At 38.5% G+C, this 22,607-nt stretch overlaps 2 protein-coding genes across 2 annotated transcripts; both read right to left on the reverse strand.

Moving 5' to 3' along the window:
• Positions 1-2,277: 2,277 nt before the first annotated feature.
• Positions 2,278-3,294, reverse strand: LOC129774579 (uncharacterized protein K02A2.6-like). The gene has a single exon (XM_055778341.1). It carries the CDS (start codon positions 3,292-3,294, stop codon positions 2,278-2,280), a length of 1,017 nt encoding a protein of 338 aa, XP_055634316.1.
• An 8,620-nt stretch (positions 3,295-11,914) lies between these two features.
• LOC129775100 (uncharacterized) lies at positions 11,915-13,083 on the reverse strand. Its single transcript, XM_055779361.1, has 3 exons — positions 12,861-13,083; positions 12,367-12,801; positions 11,915-12,310 (listed from the first exon to the last, which is right to left on the reverse strand). Exons 2-3 carry the CDS (start codon positions 12,396-12,398, stop codon positions 12,019-12,021), a joined length of 324 nt encoding a protein of 107 aa, XP_055635336.1. The 5' UTR covers positions 12,399-12,801; positions 12,861-13,083; the 3' UTR covers positions 11,915-12,018.
• Positions 13,084-22,607: the final 9,524 nt, after the last annotated feature.

Below are 22,607 nucleotides of genomic sequence, written 5' to 3' on the forward strand. Positions count from 1 at the left end.
GGGCGCATCATATACCACCCAAAATATCAGATATTCGATGCTCTGTATACGATAGTTATACGATTTAATGTTTGTTGGGTTAACATACTTGGCAGCTTGCTTTGTCAAGTTCATAATTTCATGTTTACAGTTTTGAGTTAATGCAATTGAATGACGAAGTTGAACTAATTTATTTTTGTAACTATGCTTATCAAAACGCAAAAGACCGGTAAACAGATAATCTTTCGTTCATAAAAGTTAAAAATAAAAAAAGCATCTTTAACTTTCACTTTTCTTGAAACCGGAAATACTCGGACTGAAAAATAATTTTTAACGTAATATTCCAAACATACATGAATTTATAAAAATCTATAATAATCATCATAATTATCAAGAACGTTTTCCGCCATTGGTTTTTTTTGTTGTTGTCTGTAGTAAATCGTATATACGCATGACAATAGTCGTACTATATGCATGTAGAAGTCGTATATCCATCCATCCAATCATCGTGAATACTGTTGCAAGTGGAAAATAAATGTGTGTTCGTTGCTTATGATGCGAAAATTAATAACAATATAATACAGTAATTTAAATTTAATACGGCATGCCGATGCACCACTCAGTTTCGCTTTGGAGGCGATTTTGGCCTGTGATTGAACATTGGCAATGTGAGTGGTACAGTGTCGACGTCTGGTAGCAACTGTAATGTGGCGCCATAATTTGGGCCCCGAACTCGATGTTTACAAAAATGTCCAATTAAACGTGTCACATTACAGGTCTGTCCAATAATCTAAACTTCGAATTAAATGTAACTTACTGTATATAAACAATATTTATTCCCAGCTGTTTTGAGGCATCTCGCACAAATTGACAATATCATTCAGTTGTCAGTGCAAGTCGGTGCGATTTTTAGAGTGTAAAAAAAGTTCATTGTTTACATAAAAGCAATCTCGAATCGGTCCCACTTTTTTGCTTGAAGTTACTATCCCCTGATTGTACCGTATGTCAAACTGACAATCAGAATTTTTCCAATTTTCACCACATATTTCAATGAAAAAGGTTTTTATTTATCGTCTTAACTATCAAACACAACAAGCAAATTTCCACTCTGAGTTATTAACTCAAGAGAAAGTTAGTGAAAAGACTGTTTGCCAAGTGTTTTGATACGATTTGTTCATGCTACCCACCACTATCCGTCTATGGCGCTGCACACAGTACAACTGTAGTCATGTACAGCGGTAAAATAGGTCGGTACAGGTACAGCGATTGTACCGAGTTGCTTGCATGGTTCTAGCGCTGTACATGGTGACAGACATACAATTTTCGAAGTACAACGCTAGTACAGTTGTAAGTCTGTCATAAGTATACAACTGCAGCCATGTACAGCGGTAAAATAGGTCGGTACAGGTACAGCGATTGTACCGAGTTGCTTGCATGGTTCTAGCGCTGTACATGGTGACAGACATACAATTTTCGAAGTACAACGCTAGTACAGTTGTATGTCTGTCATAAGTATACAACTGCAGCCATGTACAGCGGTAAAATAGGTCGGTACAGGTACAGCGATTGTACCGAGTTGCTTGCATGGTTCTAGCGCTGTACATGGTGACAGACATACAATTTTCGAAGTACAACGCTAGTACAGTTGTAAGTCTGTCATAAGTATACAACTGCAGCCATGTACAGTGGTAAAATAGGTCGGTACAGGTACAGCGATTGTACCGAGTTGCTTGCATGGTTCTACCGCTGTACATGGTGACAGACATACAATTTTTGAAGTACAACGCTAGTACAGTTGTATGTCTGTCATAAGCATTAGCCCTAAGTAAGCTTTAGTAATGCTTTTTTTAAAGCAGTATTGAAAGAGCCCTATTTTTCGCCTTTTTAGCATTATATCCACGCTATATTGGGTTAGAGCGCGAAATAAGCATTTATTCAGTATTCTATATGAGGATACAGTGCTAATTTAAGACCATTTCTTTGTTCTTAATGGTTACCTGGTGTAATTACTTCGCCTGCTTTTCTGGCTTACTGTTCGTCCGGGTCTCAAACGTCGTTTTTAGCTCCTTGAATTTCTCGTTAAATCCACTTCTTTCACTCACTCGATATACGCGTCCTTCCGCTCTCGAACGTTCACACTTATCTCTCTTCCTACAATCAAGGATCTTCTATCCTCAGGTCAATCCAATTCAAAAGTCAAAGTTATTCATATTCCAGATACGCTTTATTCGGCATAGAACCCTACACCCCTACCCTTCATTAGATTAACCAAAATATCATTGAACCTTAGGCTTAATCTCAATATTTAATAAAGTCCTTCAGACGACTTGGCTCAACTCTATTTCTCTTTGATCCTGTTATTACGTTCTCTTCACTAAAATCTATAACTGACTCTTCCAAGTTCACCGCGTCCTTATTTGCGCTTGATACCGGCACTGGTATTTGTTCATCCTCATGTGATTTTTCACCCAGTTCCTCTGAATCACCTGTACCCTTTAGTAAGACCTTCAAATGCGCAGCACTCCTGTTGAACACCTTCCCAGTTAAACTTGAGCGAATGGTTACATCCATTCCTCTCTTATTCACAACTATGAACTCCTCTGGAGAAAACTCTGAACTGAGCTTGTTCTCATTTCTCATCCGCTTTGCCAAAACTACATCTCCGACCTCTATGCTGCTGGGTCTTGCTCTTCGCCGGCTATCAGCATAGTTCTTCCCCTTTTCTTTTTCCACCATATGGCGTTCTCTCACTGCCTCATCGGAACCAGTAACAGAAGGGACAGTAGGCAGTTTTGTACGAGTACGGCGACCAAACATCAATTCTGATGGTGCTCTGCCGGTAGTTGAATGTTTGGCCGCATGATACATTAACAAAAAATTCCGAAGTTTCTTCCGCCAATCCTGCCCGAGTTCCTGCGCTATCTTTAGCCGCTTCATTATAGAACGGTCTTGCCGCTTTACTTCGCCATTCATTTGTGGCCAGTAAGGTATCGTACTTTCCAAATGAATGCCGTATTCCTCACAAAATGTTCGGAATTCTGCGGACGAAAACTGCGGACCGTTATCTGCTCGAAGGGATTCAGGAATTCCGTAACGTGAAAAAATGGTCAACAATTCTCTGATGGTGGAAGCACTTGAAATATCATTCATTTCGACGACCTCTAGGTATCGACTGTAATAATCGACGCATACTAGCAGATGTTCACCTTCAGAAGAGGTCCCAGAAAATCGATTGCTACTTGTTCCCATGCGCGAGCCGGAAGCTCCTTCCTCATCATTGGTTCCGGAGGATTTGGCGTCGAAACCAACGAGCATCCGCGACAGGTTTTCACAAATTGTTCTACCTGCGAATCCATCTTCGGCCACCAGACATTCGCGCGCAAGTGTTCTTTCATGATACGGACTCCCGGATACCCCTCATGAGCGAGCGCCAGCACTCTTTGCTGAAGGCTTTGAAGTACCACAATTCGATCAACCCGCAACAAACCTCCATCCACAAAACATAACTCAGCGAACATCATCCTATACGGCAACGGCAGTTCGTCAGCTCCACCTAACTCCAAAGCTTCAGCAATTCGGGTCATCAGTTCATCTGTTCTGTTAACGTCCTGAATTTCCTGCCACTTTAAGCGGACCTTACACGGTCAAATTTATTGACAATATGATGACATTTGAGAGCATAATGACAGCTGAACATGGCCGACAACGCAGAAATCCGGATTTTCTGATTTTCGGGCATCAATATCGTGACATTTCATATGGATGCATGATGATGACGTTTTACCTCACGGACTTCCAGACTGAGTTGCCAGATTTGCAAGCGGACATTTATTGTTTGTTAGTCTTTTTTTGCGATTGCAATTAAAATTCATAAACTTCTGAAATTGTAGGAATCATAAATGAAAGCTTTTGGTTTGGAAAACTGATACAGTAATTTACATTTAATGCGACATGCCGAGGAACCACTCAGTGTCGTATTGGAGGCGATTTGACCTGTAATTGGACATTGAAGATGAGAGTGGTACAGCGTCGACGTCTGGCGGCGAATTTCAATGTGGGGCCATAATTTGGGCCCGAACTCGATGTTTACAAAAATGTCTAACTAAACGTGTCGCATACAGGTCTGCCCAATTAGAAAAATGTCGCATTAAATGTAAATTACTGTACCTAAAATAGCAAAATACAGTACTTTTCGCGATACAAATCGAAACCTCAAAGTAAACTGACAATGTGATGGTGTGAAAAATTTCTCTATTGAAAGAAAAATTTTAACGCTTTCGCGTGAGTTCTGTTACAATACTAAAAAATTTATTCAAAAGTTTCACAATATATACATGGTTCCTTAAACTAAGATTGACGAGGAACATCTCCTCTCTCTCTCTTGAAAACCGATAACATATCGGTTTTGTTTAGATCATCTACCTTCCTTGTCCCTTCTTCTAGCGTATGGTAACGTGCAGTCTGAGACGGCTGCACTACCCTAAGAAAATACCTTAAGTTTATAGCACCTCGTCGGTGCGCCTATCTTATTCTTGGATTTCCCCTTTCCATCCTTCGCTCTAAAATAACATCCTTTTATTTGATTACACCCTGCTGGTGTATCTGGCTGAGCGCAGCTAGGGATGGAAAAGGGTAATAAAAATGCATCCTAAATGATGCATGCATTAAATTGTTTACCGGACGCTATCTAAATATCCGTCCATTCTGAATTTATGACCGGCAATAATTTCGAACTACAAGCGTTTTCTAGCCTAACAAAACACTTGAGCTCTTACATCTTTTAATTGCCTTACATTGGTCCTTTCTAAACATTTCTATACCTCGCTTGGAGGTCTTGTTTTTAAAAACGTATATTTTTGTCTTGCTTTTTATAGCCTATTCTTTTTTGCAGCGCTTACATCGCTTTCCTAAGCTAACAATAATATATATGACCTTACCTATGATCTACTCTTATTATTACGGAATTTCCTACTTTATTGCTTTTACGCATAAACAACATCTGTCCGTAACATTCCGGACCCCGTAAATCTACTCCATAGATTTACCAAATTCTTCAGTATTATCATTCTTTTCTACATTTTAATTTAAATTTTTGATAGTCGTTCTACATGTTCTAAATCATATACATTTGCTTGAACATATTTCCATCTGTAGCTGTATCGCTTTATTCTGTGTTTTATTGTGTGATTTGATTTCACTCACATTATTATCTTTTCCTTACACTTACACTTACAAGTTTATACTAGAAAACATAACTTATTATTTGTTTTATTAATAATAGTATTTTTTGTTTCATTTTTATTCTGCATACAGTTATGCAAACTAATCGTAAACATTCGTAAATTTCGAATAATTGCTCTCACTAGTAATTTGATATAACCGTTAATTATATAAACTAACTTCAAGTTTCTTTTTGGAAAATTATGCATTGAGATTCAGTGTTATATAATATTTTCCATTAAAGGAAATGCAAATTACATTTTCTTTTCTCTTATAAGATTTTCTTTCATCAAACACAACGTTCCATTTTAATGCTAAGTTATCTCGTTGCCAAGAAAGGAATCTTGAATCCAACATCCTTTTGCTAGTTGTCTTGTTACATTGCTGATATTGTTTTTCTCAAAACATCCTTTTTAAATAATTAGTCAATGTGCTAATCTTTTGGTAGTACAATTACCGTTCCTTCAGCAAGTATTAACATTAAAGTTTGTCTCTGAATACTAAATCCAATTTTAAAGCCTCAGTTCTCATGTAACTGTTCCGACTAATCATATAATACGACTGATCGTAGCTCACATAAACTTTTTCAAGTCGTTTTCTTTATGCATGCAACTCATGCTCTCATAGTGTGATATACTTTGAAATACATTTAAAAATTTCATTCAATTTTTTTTTTCCTGTTACTTGTATTCAAATAACTCATAATGTCATCTACATTGTATAGTTAACCATCTCCAATCTTTCCCTCAGTTAAGACTGGAAGCTATGCTTTTAATAGTCATTTGAATAATGCATTGATCATATTCTCAGCAACTCACATGCTGAGCTTCGCAAACCACTTGTTCAAAAAATCTTTCTTCAGCATCTCACATGCTGTATTTCATCAACCGACTTACTGGTGATGTTGTTACTCTCAGCAATCCACTTGCTGAGTTTTAAGCAATTCACTTGCTTAAAAAAGAAACTTTTGATTTTGACCCCTTCAGCAAATCACTTGCTGAAGGTTAAGCAATCCACTTGCTAACAAATCAGTCTTCCAAATTCTTCATAGCTGTATTTTTAATTTTTTCTACCATCAACTAATTCACAGTTGATATCGCTCCTTTCAGCAATTCACTTACTGAGCTTTGAGCCAATCATTCGTATAGAAACTGGCTTCAGCATATCACTTGCTGCGCCATAATTTTTTCTTTAGTGGTCAATGTATATTTTTCAGCAGAATACTTGCTATACTTTTAACCCATCAGAGTAATGTTTTGAGCATTCCAAATGCTTGACGCTTGACCGGACAGTCTCTTCATTTTTGCTCTAATTGATATTTTGGACCTTACAAGTTATCATTTTCTTGGGTCCATTTTATAACGAAACAATTGTATCTTAAATTGTATTAAAGTCTTTCAGCAGCTCACTTGCTGAACTTCAAGCAAATCATTTGCCTAAAAATATTTTTCTAATTAATTCAGTTAACAGTTTTGTTAAATTTCCATTTTAAGATTTTCGTCTTCATATTTTATCAAGCTTAAGATTTTCTATACTTTATATAGATATAAAGAATATCAACATATTACAAACGTTGAAAAACAAACTTTCCAACCTCTATATTAGAGAGTTTATAGTTTTGATCTACGGTAATAATTTCCCTATCTGGGCCATAATTTTGCAAATTGCGGAAACATATAATGAAAGAATCCGAACTCATATCTTGCGCTAACTCAAGATGTATTGCTCTCGTTGTCATACAGGTAAATAGACGCCCCTAATACTTAGGAAACAGTCTTCTAAAGATTTGAAAGATATTCAGAGCCATAATTTTCAATTATAAGTAGTCCTATTTTATACGAATCTATGGCTTTTAACTATAACGATCGCATTATTTTATATGTGTCGCCCTATGACTAAATATTGTCAACATGTCACAAATTTTGCAAAATAGAATATTCATCATATTTCGTTAATGATGGTACAATAGTGTAACTCGCGGTTACAGAGTGGAAGTCGTTTTTGATACGACGTCGAGGATACTGGTAATCTGGGGTACAGTATTTATCGAGATTTCCAATACTATAATTATCGACTGAATATGATTTTCTATTGTGGGAATTATTTCTCCTTGGAAGAAATGAAGATTCATTTATAAACAATTCCTTTGGTGTTATTTCTGGCGCTACCTTCCTCGGAGGCTCAATAACACAAATCTCTATATTTGTTGAGTTTTCAAATTGTATGTTAGCATCTTGTGATGAATCATCCATCTTGATGATAACACTTTTGGTTTTACATTGGCTCCCAATTTTTGGGATGAACTTTGCACTTCTAAGGAATTTTTTAAAACCTTCACGCCAGGCTTTCGTCTTCAAATAAAATTTTGCTAATATTTTTGTTCTATTTCTGAGGACTACTTCCTCTACTGCTACAGGTGGTTCTATTTCTTCAAACCGTTTTTCAGTTGGGTATTTTATTTTCTGTTCAACAATCAGTGTTGCAACAGAATTCTTAATTAATCCAGTAGCTGGCCTTTCCCATTCTGGATCTTGAAGGTTGATAGATAGTTTTTCTATCTTAAAATTTTTAGCGTTTCCATTATTGGAATCCGCTATTTCTTTATTTGCAGATATCTCATCCGCCCTGACTTCATGCATCACGCATGGTTTTTTCTTTTCCGCCATAATTCCTCTTTCTGTGGAGGTTTTCGTATTTTCTTCTATCACAGCCCATACATCTGTGATGATACCCGTTTTGCCTATTGCGGGCAAACTATTCTCATAATCAGATTCGCGTTTTGCGACTGATATGGTTTTAAATGGCTCTTTCCTCACTGGGAATGAGCAGCCATCTTCACCGCTCTGAGGACTAACATCTCCTAGTTTTTCATTCATTTCAACTTGTATCACTTCAAGTTTGTCTTCATCATCTGAATCTTCTGACTCAGATGAATTGTCATTTTTCCTCCTCATATACCTAGCCAACTTAGGGTTCCACGGAGGAGGTGCAATTAATCTGGTTACTTTAGATGATTCAAATACTTTGTCATCTGAATCATTACCTTTCCTCCTGCAATCAACTAGATCAGGATTCCAAGGAGGAGGCATTTTTAATTGATGGCATTCCTCTGAGTTTCTAAACTCAGATTCAGAATTGCCATTTACTCGCCTATGCAATTCACTAATTACCCTAAATGGAGGCGGCTTGGTTGGCATATCCTCCTTATAATAATTTCCCCACCCACTAGGATATATGCTAGTAGCGAGTATTCCTATTAAGTCACTTATTCGCACTTTCTTCGAATAATTATATTCTAGATCTGTGCATTTGACACAGATCCACCGATCACCCGTTAGAGGGGCTTGCTTTAGATTAGTGCAACTCAAGTGGAACCATCGCTCACACTCGCAACAATAAATCATCTGTTCCTCATCAGACTCGTGACATAGGTGACAGTGACCCTTCACATTACGTGTGAAGTATTTAGTGGTAATCATCTTGTATGTGTTTTCCATATTCCTACTAATTTTATTGTTTATATTTTAATGTTGGCTCACTTGACCGTACGAATTTATTCCTTTATCATTTCTTTGCTCTCTTGGCCCCTATTTTAAAAACTCCCATGGTTGCTATCGCAACCCCTATAATTCTTAATATAGATTAATTCTATACCTGTTTTTCGATTAACTCATCTGGTGCTGGGATACTACTGCTGCTGCTGGTGCCGACTGGTTCTTGAGTGGTCCAAACCTTCTGGCTCGGATTGTTCTTGTCACTTCTGATAGTGCCAATGCTGGTGCTGCTGCATCTAATGCCACCGCTTGCTTCTGGTTCCGCTGGTTGACAGTTCCTGGTATCTCTAGCGATGGTCTCTCCGATTGTGCCGAGGATACTGCTGCTACCTCTTGCTTCTAACTCCACGACCACGTGCTGCTGCGGCAGTTGGTCATATTTATAATAACTGCCTTCTGGTACTTGAATTAACATATATTTATGTGTGTATATAGCATCCACTGCTTTAGTAAAGTTCGCGAAACGAATACACTCTTTAGGCATCCACTGCCTTAGGAAAGTTCGCGAAAAGAATACACTCTTTAGGCATCCACTGCCTTAGGAAAGTTCGCGAAAATAATACACTCTTTAGGCATCCACTGCCTTAGGAAAGTTCGCGAAAATAATACACTCTTTAGGCATCCACTGCCTTAGGAAAGTTCGCGAAAATAATACACTCTTTAGGCATCCACTGCCTTAGGAAAATTCGCGAAAATAATAAACTCTTTAGGCATCCACTGCCTTAGGAAAGTTCGCGAAAATAATACACTCTTTAGGCATCCACTGCCTTAGGAAAGTTCGCGAAAATAATACACTCTTTAGGCATCCACTGCCTTAGGAAAGTTCGCGAAAATAATACACTCTTTAGGCATCCACTGCCTTAGGAAAATTCGCGAAAATAATAAACTCTTTAGGCATCCACTGCCTTAGGAAAATTCGCGAAAGAAATGCACTTTTTAGGCATCCACTGCCTTTGAGAATTCACAAATTCACACTTCTCGCATTCACTGCTGAGAAGATTTCACGAACATCACCTCTGGCATCCACTGCCGAGAAGAGTTCGCAAATTAACACATTTTGTACTTAAATAAAAGGAAAAACTTGCTCCTCTCTGGAGCCACCATGAAAAATTTCTCTATTGAAAGAAAAATTTTAACGCTTTCGCGTGAGTTCTGTTACAATACTAAAAAATTTATTCAAAAGTTTCACAATATATACATGGTTCCTTAAACTAAGATTGACGAGGAACATCTCCTCTCTCTCTCTTGAAAACCGATAACATATCGGTTTTGTTTAGATCATCTACCTTCCTTGTCCCTTCTTCTAGCGTATGGTAACGTGCAGTCTGAGACGGCTGCACTACCCTAAGAAAATACCTTAAGTTTATAGCACCTCGTCGGTGCGCCTATCTTATTCTTGGATTTCCCCTTTCCATCCTTCGCTCTAAAATAACATCCTTTTATTTGATTACACCCTGCTGGTGTATCTGGCTGAGCGCAGCTAGGGATGGAAAAGGGTAATAAAAATGCATCCTAAATGATGCATGCATTAAATTGTTTACCGGACGCTATCTAAATATCCGTCCATTCTGAATTTATGACCGGCAATAATTTCGAACTACAAGCGTTTTCTAGCCTAACAAAACACTTGAGCTCTTACATCTTTTAATTGCCTTACATTGGTCCTTTCTAAACATTTCTATACCTCGCTTGGAGGTCTTGTTTTTAAAAACGTATATTTTTGTCTTGCTTTTTATAGCCTATTCTTTTTTGCAGCGCTTACATCGCTTTCCTAAGCTAACAATAATATATATGACCTTACCTATGATCTACTCTTATTATTACGGAATTTCCTACTTTATTGCTTTTACGCATAAACAACATCTGTCCGTAACATGGTGAGAGAGTGAATGTCATTTTTTGCGCTAGCGAGCGGGGTCTAAGTTGTGTGTTTCTTCACACTCCGCTATAAAATTTGGAGAATGAGAAGATCTGGGAAAATCACAGGTGAAAAAAAATCACGTGTTAATTGAAGTTACAGTAGAATCCCGATTATCCACGAATAGTCGGGATGATGTTTAAACATAGAAACTATATTTTATCAATACAGAAATAGATACAGATACAGATAATCGAGGTACAGATACAGATACAGATAATCAGGGTTCTACTGTCATAGTCTTATTTATCGAATAAAAACATTTGCTTGCAGATAATATATTTTAAATCTAAAATCTAAAATAATCTGGCATCCCTGAAACTGAAAGGATCAGTCTGTATTAGTGAAGCGAGTATTATGATGTGTTTTTGAGAAGGAAAAACGAGTTTTAAAGTGTAAATTATTAATGAAAATTAACTTTTCCAAATCAAATTAGTATTCTATGTGAATGCAAATCACTTTTTTTCTGCAAGTGGTGAGAAAATCCCATACAAAAATTGTATCTGAAACTGACGTTATATAATAATAATAAATTTTAGTAGGAATATCTGAAAATTCATAGAAAATAGGTTAAGTTAGAGTTAGGACTACGCGCTTCAACTAATTAAATAATACCAAGTAGATATTTTCATTCAAATTTTACCAATTGAAAATTGCCTTTTAGCCTTCTAATCTGATGGAGAATAGTTTGGATCCCAAACACGAATGTCGCCACTAGCCATCGCGGATATTTTCGTTGTCTCGGGTTGAGGGCGATATTGACCGTGTAAGGTGGCAAAATATTGATTGAGGTTAGATCGGATGTCGAAAGCCTAGCTGTCACGATATTGAAGACACTTATTGTCAATCAGTTTGATCGTGTAAGGTGCCCATTAGGGTGACTGCGGACGCAGCAGAAAAGGTTATTTCACCAACCATCAGTTCTTCAGCTTCATCAAAAGCTTTGGGTACGGATACCGATAAACGTGACAACACATCAGCAATATTCGACGGGCCTGACGTGTGGGCACCCACATTCCGTTTTGCCTGCCAAGATCGGGTCGATGAAATGTCAACAATCGACCTCAAATGCTGCCACCTTGCAATCGAGTTATCGACCTTTCATATGCATTCATCGAACAACTTGACGCCACTTTTTCGCCAACATGTGCAAGACGTCGACCTGCTTGCAGCGCTGCTTTCAGCACTGCTTGCTGCTTGTTTGTATTGGTTTGTTATTGAAAATGAAAAGGAAATACATTGATCGATTTTAATCATTTTATTGAAAAAAATAATAATAAAAACCATGTATAATAAAAATAAGGTATATAATGGAATCGGTGCATCTGGGTTGTCTGGATTGACGATTCAAATACGACTGAGTACATTGATGAATACCTCCTTGCCCTTGATGACACAGATATGTGGCTGAGGAGGATTCTTCAATGTGCGTGAAGCACGGGATCTCCGAGGGGGAAAATTGCTCGAAATACTATCGATGGCCAGGTCCTGCTGCTGTTGCTGTTGATGCTGTTCCCCGGAATAGCAGCCTGGACTTAAAGGATACTGCTGCGGGAAAGCTGATGCTGTTGGCTGGTGTGACAGAAGAGGGAAATCATCTTTCTCACTCGCCGATTGATTGAGTCGGATGTATTCATAGCTGAAACAAAATAAAATGATTAGTAAGTGAAAAGCAGAAATGAATTCCCTACTCACCAGTTGTATGATCCGGATAAAAATGCGAACATTAAAATATCATGCGATTACGTTCGCTTACCTCACCTATTTTCATTCTACTATACAACGGAATCAGTGCATTCGGGTTCTTCCGGGGTGGTAATTCAGCTGAGCAAGTTGATAAATACCTCCTTGTTGAGTCTTCGTGTCTGAAGAGGATTTTTGAATGTGCGCGAAGCACGGAACCTCTAATGGGGAAAGTTCTTCGCAATACCATACCATGGTCAAATTCTGCTGCTGCTGCTGATAATGCTGTCCCCCGGCATTGCCAACAGGGGTTGTAGGTTACTGCTGCAGGAAAACGGATGTTGTTGGCTGCTGTGATAGAAGTGGAAATCCGCACTGTGGTGATGGGAGAAATCATCTTTCTACCTTACCGATTGATGGAAGCAAACGAGTCGAATGTATTCATAGCTGATAAGACAAGATAAAATAATTAATAATTAAAAAGCCGAAATATATTTCATACTCACCAGTTGTATGATCCATTTGTTTTTGTTTGAGATGACAGTTTAGCGGAGTGGAAAAAAGAACCACCAGTGATGCCATTTGGTTTGTTTAATTATTCAGTATTTCGACTAACGAACTATCCGCGTTGACGATATTGGGGAATAGGCATGACAGTATGGATTTGCAGAAGGAATGAATACAATTTTAAAATGAAAATTATGAATGAACATGATTTTTCCTTAATCAAATTAGTACTCTATGTAAGTGAAAATCACCATTGCCTGCAAGTGGTGAAAAAACGTCATAAAAAAATATGTTTGAAGATAATTTTATATTATAATGACAAGTTTTTTTGAGAATATCTGAACGTCTATAAAAAATAATTCAATTTAGGGTCATGACAACGTACTTTAAGTTGAAAAAATTATGCCAAGAAAAAAATTTCATACAATTGTGCCCACAATCCAATCGACGAAAAAAACATCGACCTAACAACGACCGTAACGCTGTTACCTATTCACGATGACGACGATTAGGTATCGACATCTAGATACGGCATTAGTTTGTATGAGGCAAACTATTCTCTATCATATTAGTCGGCCCGAATCAGTTTATATTTGCTAAAATTTGTATGAAATTTTTTTCTTGGCATAATTTTTTCTACTTAAAGTACGTTGTCATGACCCTAATTTGAATTATTTTCTATAGACGTTCAGATATTCTCAAAAAAACTTGTCATTATAATATAAAATTATCTCAAAACATATTTTTTTATGACGTTTTTTCACCACTTGCAGCCAATGATGATTTTCACTTACATAGAGTACTAATTTGATTAAGGAAAAATCATGTTTATTCATAATTTTCATTTTAAAAGTGTATTCATTCCTTCTGCAAATCCATACTGTCATGCCTATTCCCCAATATCGTCAACGCGGATAGTTCGTTAGTCGAAAATACTGAATAATTAAACAAACCAAATCACTGGTGGTTCTTTTTTCCACTCCGCTAAACTGTCATCTCAAACAAAAACAAATGGATCATACAACTGGTGAGTATGAAATATATTTCGGCTTTTTAATTATTAATTATTTTATCTTGTCTTATCAGCTATGAATACATTCGACTCGTTCGCTTCCATCAATCGGTAAGTGAGAAAGATGATTTCTCCCATCACCACAGTGCGGATTTCCACTTCTATCACAGCAGCCAACAACATCCGTTTTCCTGCAGCAGTAACCTCCAAGCCCTGTTGGCAATGCCGGGGGACAGCATCAACAGCAGCAGCAGCAGAATTTGACCATGGTATGGTATTGCGAAGAACTTTCCCCATTAGAGGTTCCGTGCTTCGCGCACATTCAAAAATCCTCTTCAGACACGAAAAACCAACAACAAGGAGGTATTTATCAACTTGCTCAGCTGAATTACCACCCCGGAGGAACCCGAATGCACTGATTCCGTAGTATAGTAGAATGAAAATAGGCGAGGTAAGCGAACGTAATCGCATGAAATTTTAATGTTCGCATTTTTATCCGGATCCGGACAACTGGTGAGTAGGGAATTCATTTCTGCTTTCACATACTAATCATGTTTCAGCTATGGATACATCCGACTCAGTCAATCGGCGAGTGAGAAAGATGATTTCCCTCATCATCACATTGCTTATTTCCTCTTCTGTCACACCAGCCAACAGCATCAGCTTTCCCGCAGCAGTATCCTTTAAGTCCAGGGTGCTATTCCGGGGAACAGCATCAACAGCAACAGCAGCAGGACCTGGCCATCGATAGTATTTCGAGCAATTTTCCCCATCGGAGATCCCGTGCTTAACGCACATTGAAGAATCCTCCTCAGCCACATATCTGTGTCATCAAGGGCAAGGAGGTATTCATCAATGTACTCAGTCGGATTTGAATCGTCAATCCAGATAACCCGGATGCACCGATTCCATTATATACATTATTTTTATTATACATGGTTTTTTATTATTTTTTTTCAATAAAATTATTAAAATCGATCAATGTATTTCCTTTTCATTTTCAATAACAAACCAATACAAACAAGCAGCAAGCAGTGCTGGAAGCAGCGCTGCAAGCAGGTCGACGCCTTGCACATGTTGGCGAAAAAGTGGCGTCAAGTTCGATGAATGCATATGAAAGGTCGATAACTCGATTGTAAGGTGGCAGCATTTGAGGTCGATTGTTGACATTTCATCGACCCGATCTTGGCAGGCAAAACGGAATGTGGGCAACTTTGTACTGGAAGCTTTGTAAACGCAGCACCCATCTCTCTATGCGAGCGCATGGTCGTGATGATGACGTGAACAGATACGTCAATGCCTTACAGTCGGTCACCAGATTGAATTATCTACCGATCAGGTAAATTTGAAAACGTTCCACGCTCCACACCAATGCTAACGCTTCTTTTTCGGTGTGGCAGTATCGCCTTTCAGTATCGGTGAGTGCTTTCGATGCGTAGCAGATTACACGAGATTCTCCCTTGTTATCAGTTCGAATGAGTACCGCTCCCAGTGCAAAAGGACTAGCGTCAGCCACAACCGTTGTTTCGTCTTGAGTATTGTAGAAGCCGAGGCACTTGGCATTAGCTATACAGTTTTTTATCTTGTTGAATGCGAGCTCTTCTACTTCACCCCAATGAAACCTGATGTTCTTCTGCGTCAGTTTCCTCAATGACTCATCGATTTCAGCTAAATTGGGAATGAACTTTCCCATATAATTGGCTAGGCCAAGAAAACTTCTTACCTCACTCTCGTTAGATGGCCGACGAAAAGACATCACAGCATCCCTCTTCATGGCCGACGGTTGTATACCGTTGCTATTGATCTTGTAACCCAAGAAATCAAATTCTGTAACCCACAGCTTACATTTATCCCAATTCAGGACAATTCCTCTCTCCTTGAATCTTTCAATAACCTAGAACAAAGGATTTATAAAAAAACACTTTTGTATAACGAAACTCAAAAGCATTTATTAATCGTGCATTTCAAACAGTACACTTCATACCCTATTCAGTCGGCGATTGTGTTCCTCCAAAGTACTTCCTTCGATGCCCACATCATCAAGGTACCAATAACAGCCCTCGCGATCCGCCAAAATTTCATCCATTGTTCTTTGGAATACCTCCGGCGCCGAAACAAGACCGAATGGAAGACGTTTAAATCGGTAAAGCCCGCGATGCGTAATGAAGGTTGTAATATTCTTCGATTCTTCATCAAGCTCTAATAAAAAGAACGCATCCTTCACGTCAAGTACACTCCAAATCTTGCCGTTTCCGATCTTAGCCAGAATGTCGTCGATTACTGCATAGGGTGTCGCTCACGTACAACCGCCTGATTTACACGTCTCAAATCCACGCAAAGGCGGATCTTTCCATTCGCTTTATTGGCGATTACCAATGGTGAAACCCACGAAGCCGGTCCTTTTTTATTCTCAATTATATCCCTAGCCAGTAATTCATCCAGTTTCTCGTTAACTGCACTTTCAAGAGCAATGGGAATTCTGCGTAACGGCTGAAAAATCGACGTAATTTCTGGGTTCATCTGGATGTGAACTTGAACGTCCGATATCTTCGAAAAAGGTTTGATTACGACTTTTCCGTCTTCAGCAACATGATCGACTTCCAACCCAACTTTCAAGATTTTATGTTGCTTAGAAGTACCGTCTCCTAGTAAATTCCGCTGACCGTTCATTGTAACAATAAATTCGGCATTAGTCGAGCGTGTGCCCACTTCCACAATTGCTTCAAACGTACCAATTATTTCCAAGGGGTTTCCACTCCCATACGCCATTAGGATCTTCTTGCTTCCTTTTTCACATTTCGTAACCCGCACTTGCTTTTGTTTCAGTTCGTCCCAGGTTTTCGCCGTAATAAGATTTACATCTGATCCTGAATCAACAAATACCTCTGCCGTGACTCCTCCGATGGTACATTGAAACACGTTGGTCTCATTCCCTGTATGAAAAGTATAATAAACTTTGCTCACTTGATCATCCGCCTCAGACTTGTGATCGATATTCTGTACAGCTTGCACCTTCCTGGCTGATGTCGAAGTCTGATGCATACCGGGACGCTTCCGGCAAACTTTTTCAAAATGTCCGATAGCTTGACATCTGCGGCAAGTTTTTCCTTTTGCAGGACATGTTGGAGCTTGCGATGTGTGTCCATAAAAACCGCACGCATAACACAGAACTCTCATTTCGTCATTGTCGACTCTGCTTGGTTTGGCGAAGAACCCATCGATGACGCGATCCTGCTTCCGCTCAGCTTTGGTTGTTTTCTGAACTTTGCACACTTCGATCTGGTTGCGATCTCTTGCTTCAGTAACATTCATCTCCTTCTCCTGGAAACGAACGCTCTCCAGGGATGCTCCCAGCGCCTCGATGTCAGAAAGTGATTGGTCTTTCTCGAGAATTTTGCGTCGCAGTTCTTGTGATGTACATCCTTCAACAATGACGTCTATAAGCATCATCTCCTCAATACTGCTCCTGACCTCCGAAGAGTATTTCTCCAGTCCACACTCCATTAACTGTTGCCGTAGTCGGAACATAATGGGCGAAGCGTTCATTTGGCGATTGCCGCATGTTCCGCAGCTTATGACGTTCCAGTACATCCTGTTTACGTGGCTTGAAGTATTGCTCCAGACGGTCGATTGCTACATCATACCAAGGCTTCTGTAGCACCACCAGTGGAAAATCCTCGGTTCCCTCCAAACTTTTAAACACTCTCTGGAGTTGTGGTCCGCCAAAATGTAGCATCTTGGCTCGCATGAGTTTCTGATCAGTGATTTGATATGACTCGAAGTAATATTCTAACGATCCTTTCCATTCTTGCCACTCTTTGGCTAACTTCCCGCTCTCAATCTGTTCACAACGGAACATCGGAATCGGACGGCTCTCATCCATCTGAAACCATAAACAGTATTTTATTATCTTGCTTTTTTATTTATTTATTTATTTATTTTCAACCGAGTTCAAATAACTTCCTATTGTGCCTCATTTGAGATTTTTTTTTGCACGGTCACTTCAGATAAGATGAAACCTGTGGCAATGTTGGGTGTGAAACTTAACATTCTCGACCTTTGAGCGCAGTAAGAAGGGTATATACCAACTACACTAGGTCTCCACCCAAAAAAAATCTCAATTTGATTCACAATAGATCTAGAACAGAACACATTCATTCTTCCAGTCAAATGTTTTATATATATTCACAATAGTTCTAGCCTAATGGTTACATACAAGGTACTAGTCGTATTTCATGAACTCACGTTCTAGGAGCATCAATTCATCGCAGGCCTCCCACTAAATTTTCTTGCTAGACCCTCACACACACAACAGGTTCTGAAATATTCAACGGCCCATCTAGCCACGGTGATCATTCTAGGCCCTCACAAACTAAAATGTCATGTTTACACCGGGCCCCCTAGCCACGGTAATCATTCTAGTCCCTCCCACACTAGAATGTCATGTTTACACCGGGCCCCCTAGCCACGGTGATCATTCTAGGCCCTCACACACTAGAATGTCATGTTCACACCGGGCCCCCTAGCCACGGTAATCAGTGTAGGCCCTCACACACTAGAATTTCATATTTTCACCGGGCCCCCTAGCCACGGTAATCATTCTAGGCTCTCACACACTAGAATCTCAAATTTGCACCGGGCCCCCTAGCCAAGGTCATCATTCTAGGCCCTCACACACTAGAATGTCATATCTACACCGGCTGGCACCGGTCATCTTTCTAGGCAACTCTAGAATATTTAAATTACACCGGGCCCTCTAGCCACGGTAATCATTCGGTAAACCCTCACACGCTAGAACGTTTTCAACAATATCACATTTGCCGGAGTCTTACTTTTCAGCTTTATTTAAGACATTATAAATCAAAGCTCTCTTCAAAACATTGATTCGATTATATTAAAACTCTGATAATCCGTGAACTTGTCACTCAATTTCGAGCCTCTACTGTATAGCTTGTGACTTCAGACTTCTACTTCACATAAATGGGTTGTCACTAGTCGCCGGTTGGAGGCGTCGCTTCATGAAAATTATTATGTGTTTTCTTTGCCGTTCTGTTTCATTTCACCTAACCTAAAACTCGAATTTCTTCAATCGGACGCGGCCATTTTATTCATATGGCACACGATACAAACAAACACGTCATTTTGAAAAAAAAAGAGAAATACCTTTAATCCTCGTCGCCAGGTGTAATTACTTCGCCTGCTTTTCTGGCTTACTGTTCGTCCGGGTCTCAAACCCCAGCAAACATGAAATCGCATAACAAGCGTATATATAACATCATATGCCCTAAAATTTGGTTGGCATATAATGCGCCTAACTGGCATATGCATGCAATAGAGGAGGCCATATACATACATGGCAAATGCTTACCGAATTTGTTTGGATGAATATGCAACTTTGACCGACTATAATAGCGACTTTTGCCATACTCATATACGATTTATTACAGACATAGAAAAAAAACAAATGGCGCAAAATATTTTCGTGAAATGTTTATTATAGCCTCACGAATCGCCATTTTTATATATGAGTATTTATGTTTGCAGAAATAATAATTGTTTGATTGACTTGTGTTGGGAGTGGAATATGAATGTTTAAAATGGCACAGATTGATGTTTGGTGAAAACTGCTCCGATGTGGGTTCGAACTCCGGTCGTCTGGATTATCATCCACCAGCTATCTCGCGCGGCTATCTGAAATTTAATTCAACAGCGGTTAAAACTTTCGAGTGCATCAGCATTTCATTGACATTTCAATATGATGTAATATGATCTTTATTAGGATCTAATATGATTCACTATTTCATGATTTTCTTCAGCATGCAACACGATTCACTACAGTACAATCGATTTAAATTATACGATACACAAACTGCATCAGCGTAATATACGCATATGATGCGGATTAAATATATTTTACGACAATGTACATCATAAAATTGATGTTTATTATACCTAATTGCGACTTAATTTGATAATGGTACTTAAAATCGACTTTTTACATTTTATGCGATTTCAAATATACACGATACATACTTTGATTGATATTATATGCGATTATGATTTATTCGGATTTCTTGTAAGACTTGGCACGTGCAAAATTATACGATTTAATGTTTGCTGGGACGTCGTTTTTAGCTCCTTGAATTTCTCGTTAAATCCACTTCTTTCACTCACTCGATATACGCGTCCTTCTGCTCTCGAACGTTCACACTTATCTCTCTTCCTACAATCAAGGATCTTCTATCCTCAGGTCAATCCAATTCAAAAGTCAAAGTTATTCATATTCCAGGTACGCTTTATTCGGCATAGAACCCTACACTTGGGTAGTTTCAGCAGAAAAACTTGGAAAATTATAACAAAAAAATAGTTAAGTTATGGTGAGAAATACGTGTTCAAAGTATTTGACACACCAAGTAATAATTTTCATTAATTTTTCAACAATTTAAAACTGCATTCGGACATGTTGATGTGATAGAGAGTAATATGAATACGAATGAATTATTTTGACATATTTTGACGTTTGGGTCAAGACAATGCTGCTACTTTTGCATATGTCGAATGGGTTTAAATCTCGGACGGGTTTCAAAATGCAGAAGTCGATCTCTTTCGGGTTGCAGAACGAAAAGTCGATCTCGATCGGATTTCCAAACTCGTTCGGGTTCCGGAATAGAGGTGAATAACGGCCTTTCATTGCATAAAAGCATTCAGAAAGCTTTATTATTCCTCTGCTGTTTGATATTGAATGCCCTTTGTAGTAAATGTCTCTTGCAACTCATGTTTATGGCCCCGTTTTCTGACAAATTAACTCTAAATTCATTGTCATATTAATCTATTTCGATTTGAAGAACAAGAACAAGTTCTATATCTTTAAAATGCTCTTGATATCACAGTATATCAAGAGAATATTATTATCAACCAATTTCCTTGACTTATCGCAACAGCCGCTTTAATGTAATCTGTTTAACTGCAGCGTTGGACTGTGAATTGAGTAATCATGGGGCTGAACATGTGGATTGATGAAAACGTTTCATTACATATATACATATTTAATATTATTAACATGTGTATTTCTTTTCTTCTTAGAGACACGAGAGAACAAAATGCGGATGAAACGTGCTGGTGCTACCGACACTCCCTAAATAATGCAAACTAGAGCGATGCAGCAGGAAGAGGAACGGGAACTTTCCTCGTGTACGCTGCTCATAGAATAAGCTATATATATTATTATTATAATGTATTCTAAGTATGTGGAGTTAAATGTAATCAAATAGAATTTTTTAAATTAAAAATAATTATTAAAAAACATTTTTATTATCCCTGATGATTATCTCTCACAAATGAGAAGCAAAATTTTCACTGATATTGCACCAATGTTGGACCAACAAATCGTAGTTTGTTCGACGTTTGTGCCTACCATTTTTCTTTCGTAATATGTACCAATGATTAGTAGGGTAGAAAATGACTAGAGAATTGGTAATATTTACCAAAAAATTGGTCATATATACTAAATTTTCCCCTCAGTGTAGTTAGCCATACATTGGGCATCATTTCCTCTCACAACAGACAACTGTCGAGCCGGTAAGTCATACTCAATATTTATTCCCTGTGTCGGGTGATTTCACTATAGGTTTATACCGACTACATTGAGGAACCTGTACAGTAAATATATGAATGCTTGACAATCACTTTCACCGCAGCGCCGCCTAGGTGTAGATTTGTACGTTAGATCGCCAATAGAAACAAAAACAAATAGTTAAGCTGCGAATATATTTTTATTGTTTTTCAAAGTACTCGCCACGATGATCGATACACTTTTGCATGCGCTTAAACCAATTTTCAAAGCATTTATTCCAATCGACACGAGCCTTTTTTTTGAGCGATTGTCAAATTATGTGGGATCCAAAGTGAACATAATTTTCGCACAACTAAGGGTTCATGTAAAATCGCATATATGCTGGTGGAACTAATGCTTAGGGATGCCTCCATCTCACAATAGGTTACATGACGATCTTGCTTAATCATTTCGTGCACAGCATCGATGTTTTCTGGCACTGCAGTCGATTTTGGACGACCTTCACGAAACTCGTCGGACAGCGAACTACGACCACGATTGAATTCCCTATACCAGCGATACACAGCGGTTTTTGATGGAGCTTCATCGCCAAAAGTCAAATTAAGTTGATTGACGCACTCTTGTTGTGATAATCCACGTCGAAAGTCGTAAAAAATCATCGCACGAAAATGTTCACGATTCAGTTCCATTTTTTTGCCGAGACCAAACTTTCAACTAAATATAAAATAAACAAATAGCGTCCGTATGACAAAATGTTCTGAGTACGTATATCGTCAAAAATGTCAAACTTTACGATGGAACCGTCAGATGGACTCACATGACATCAGTATTGCCAATTCCCGAAATATAAATAGTGACCCTCGTATCTGTGATATAGCCGCAAGTTGGACTTATTTGGGTTCGCGTGCAAATAGAGTTTATTTCGCTTATTTAGTCACCAAGAAAGTAAATGTCGTTCTGGAATTTTGTATGTGATTTGGTTTCCCTTGCCAGTGTCAAATTTCAACAAAAAAACATTTCAGGGCGACCAAACTGGTAAAATGGTTGTTTCAAAATTTTCGTAGCATTATAAAATAATATCCGCAGTTATAAACAAGCGCCTTGGGTACTTTCGTATTAGCGTCACCGGAGCCGAAATACAATAGATATCATTTTTATTGT

This window comes from Toxorhynchites rutilus, chromosome 3 (genome assembly GCF_029784135.1).
Source record: "Toxorhynchites rutilus septentrionalis strain SRP chromosome 3, ASM2978413v1, whole genome shotgun sequence".
Classification (NCBI taxonomy): Eukaryota; Metazoa; Arthropoda; class Insecta; order Diptera; family Culicidae; genus Toxorhynchites; species Toxorhynchites rutilus.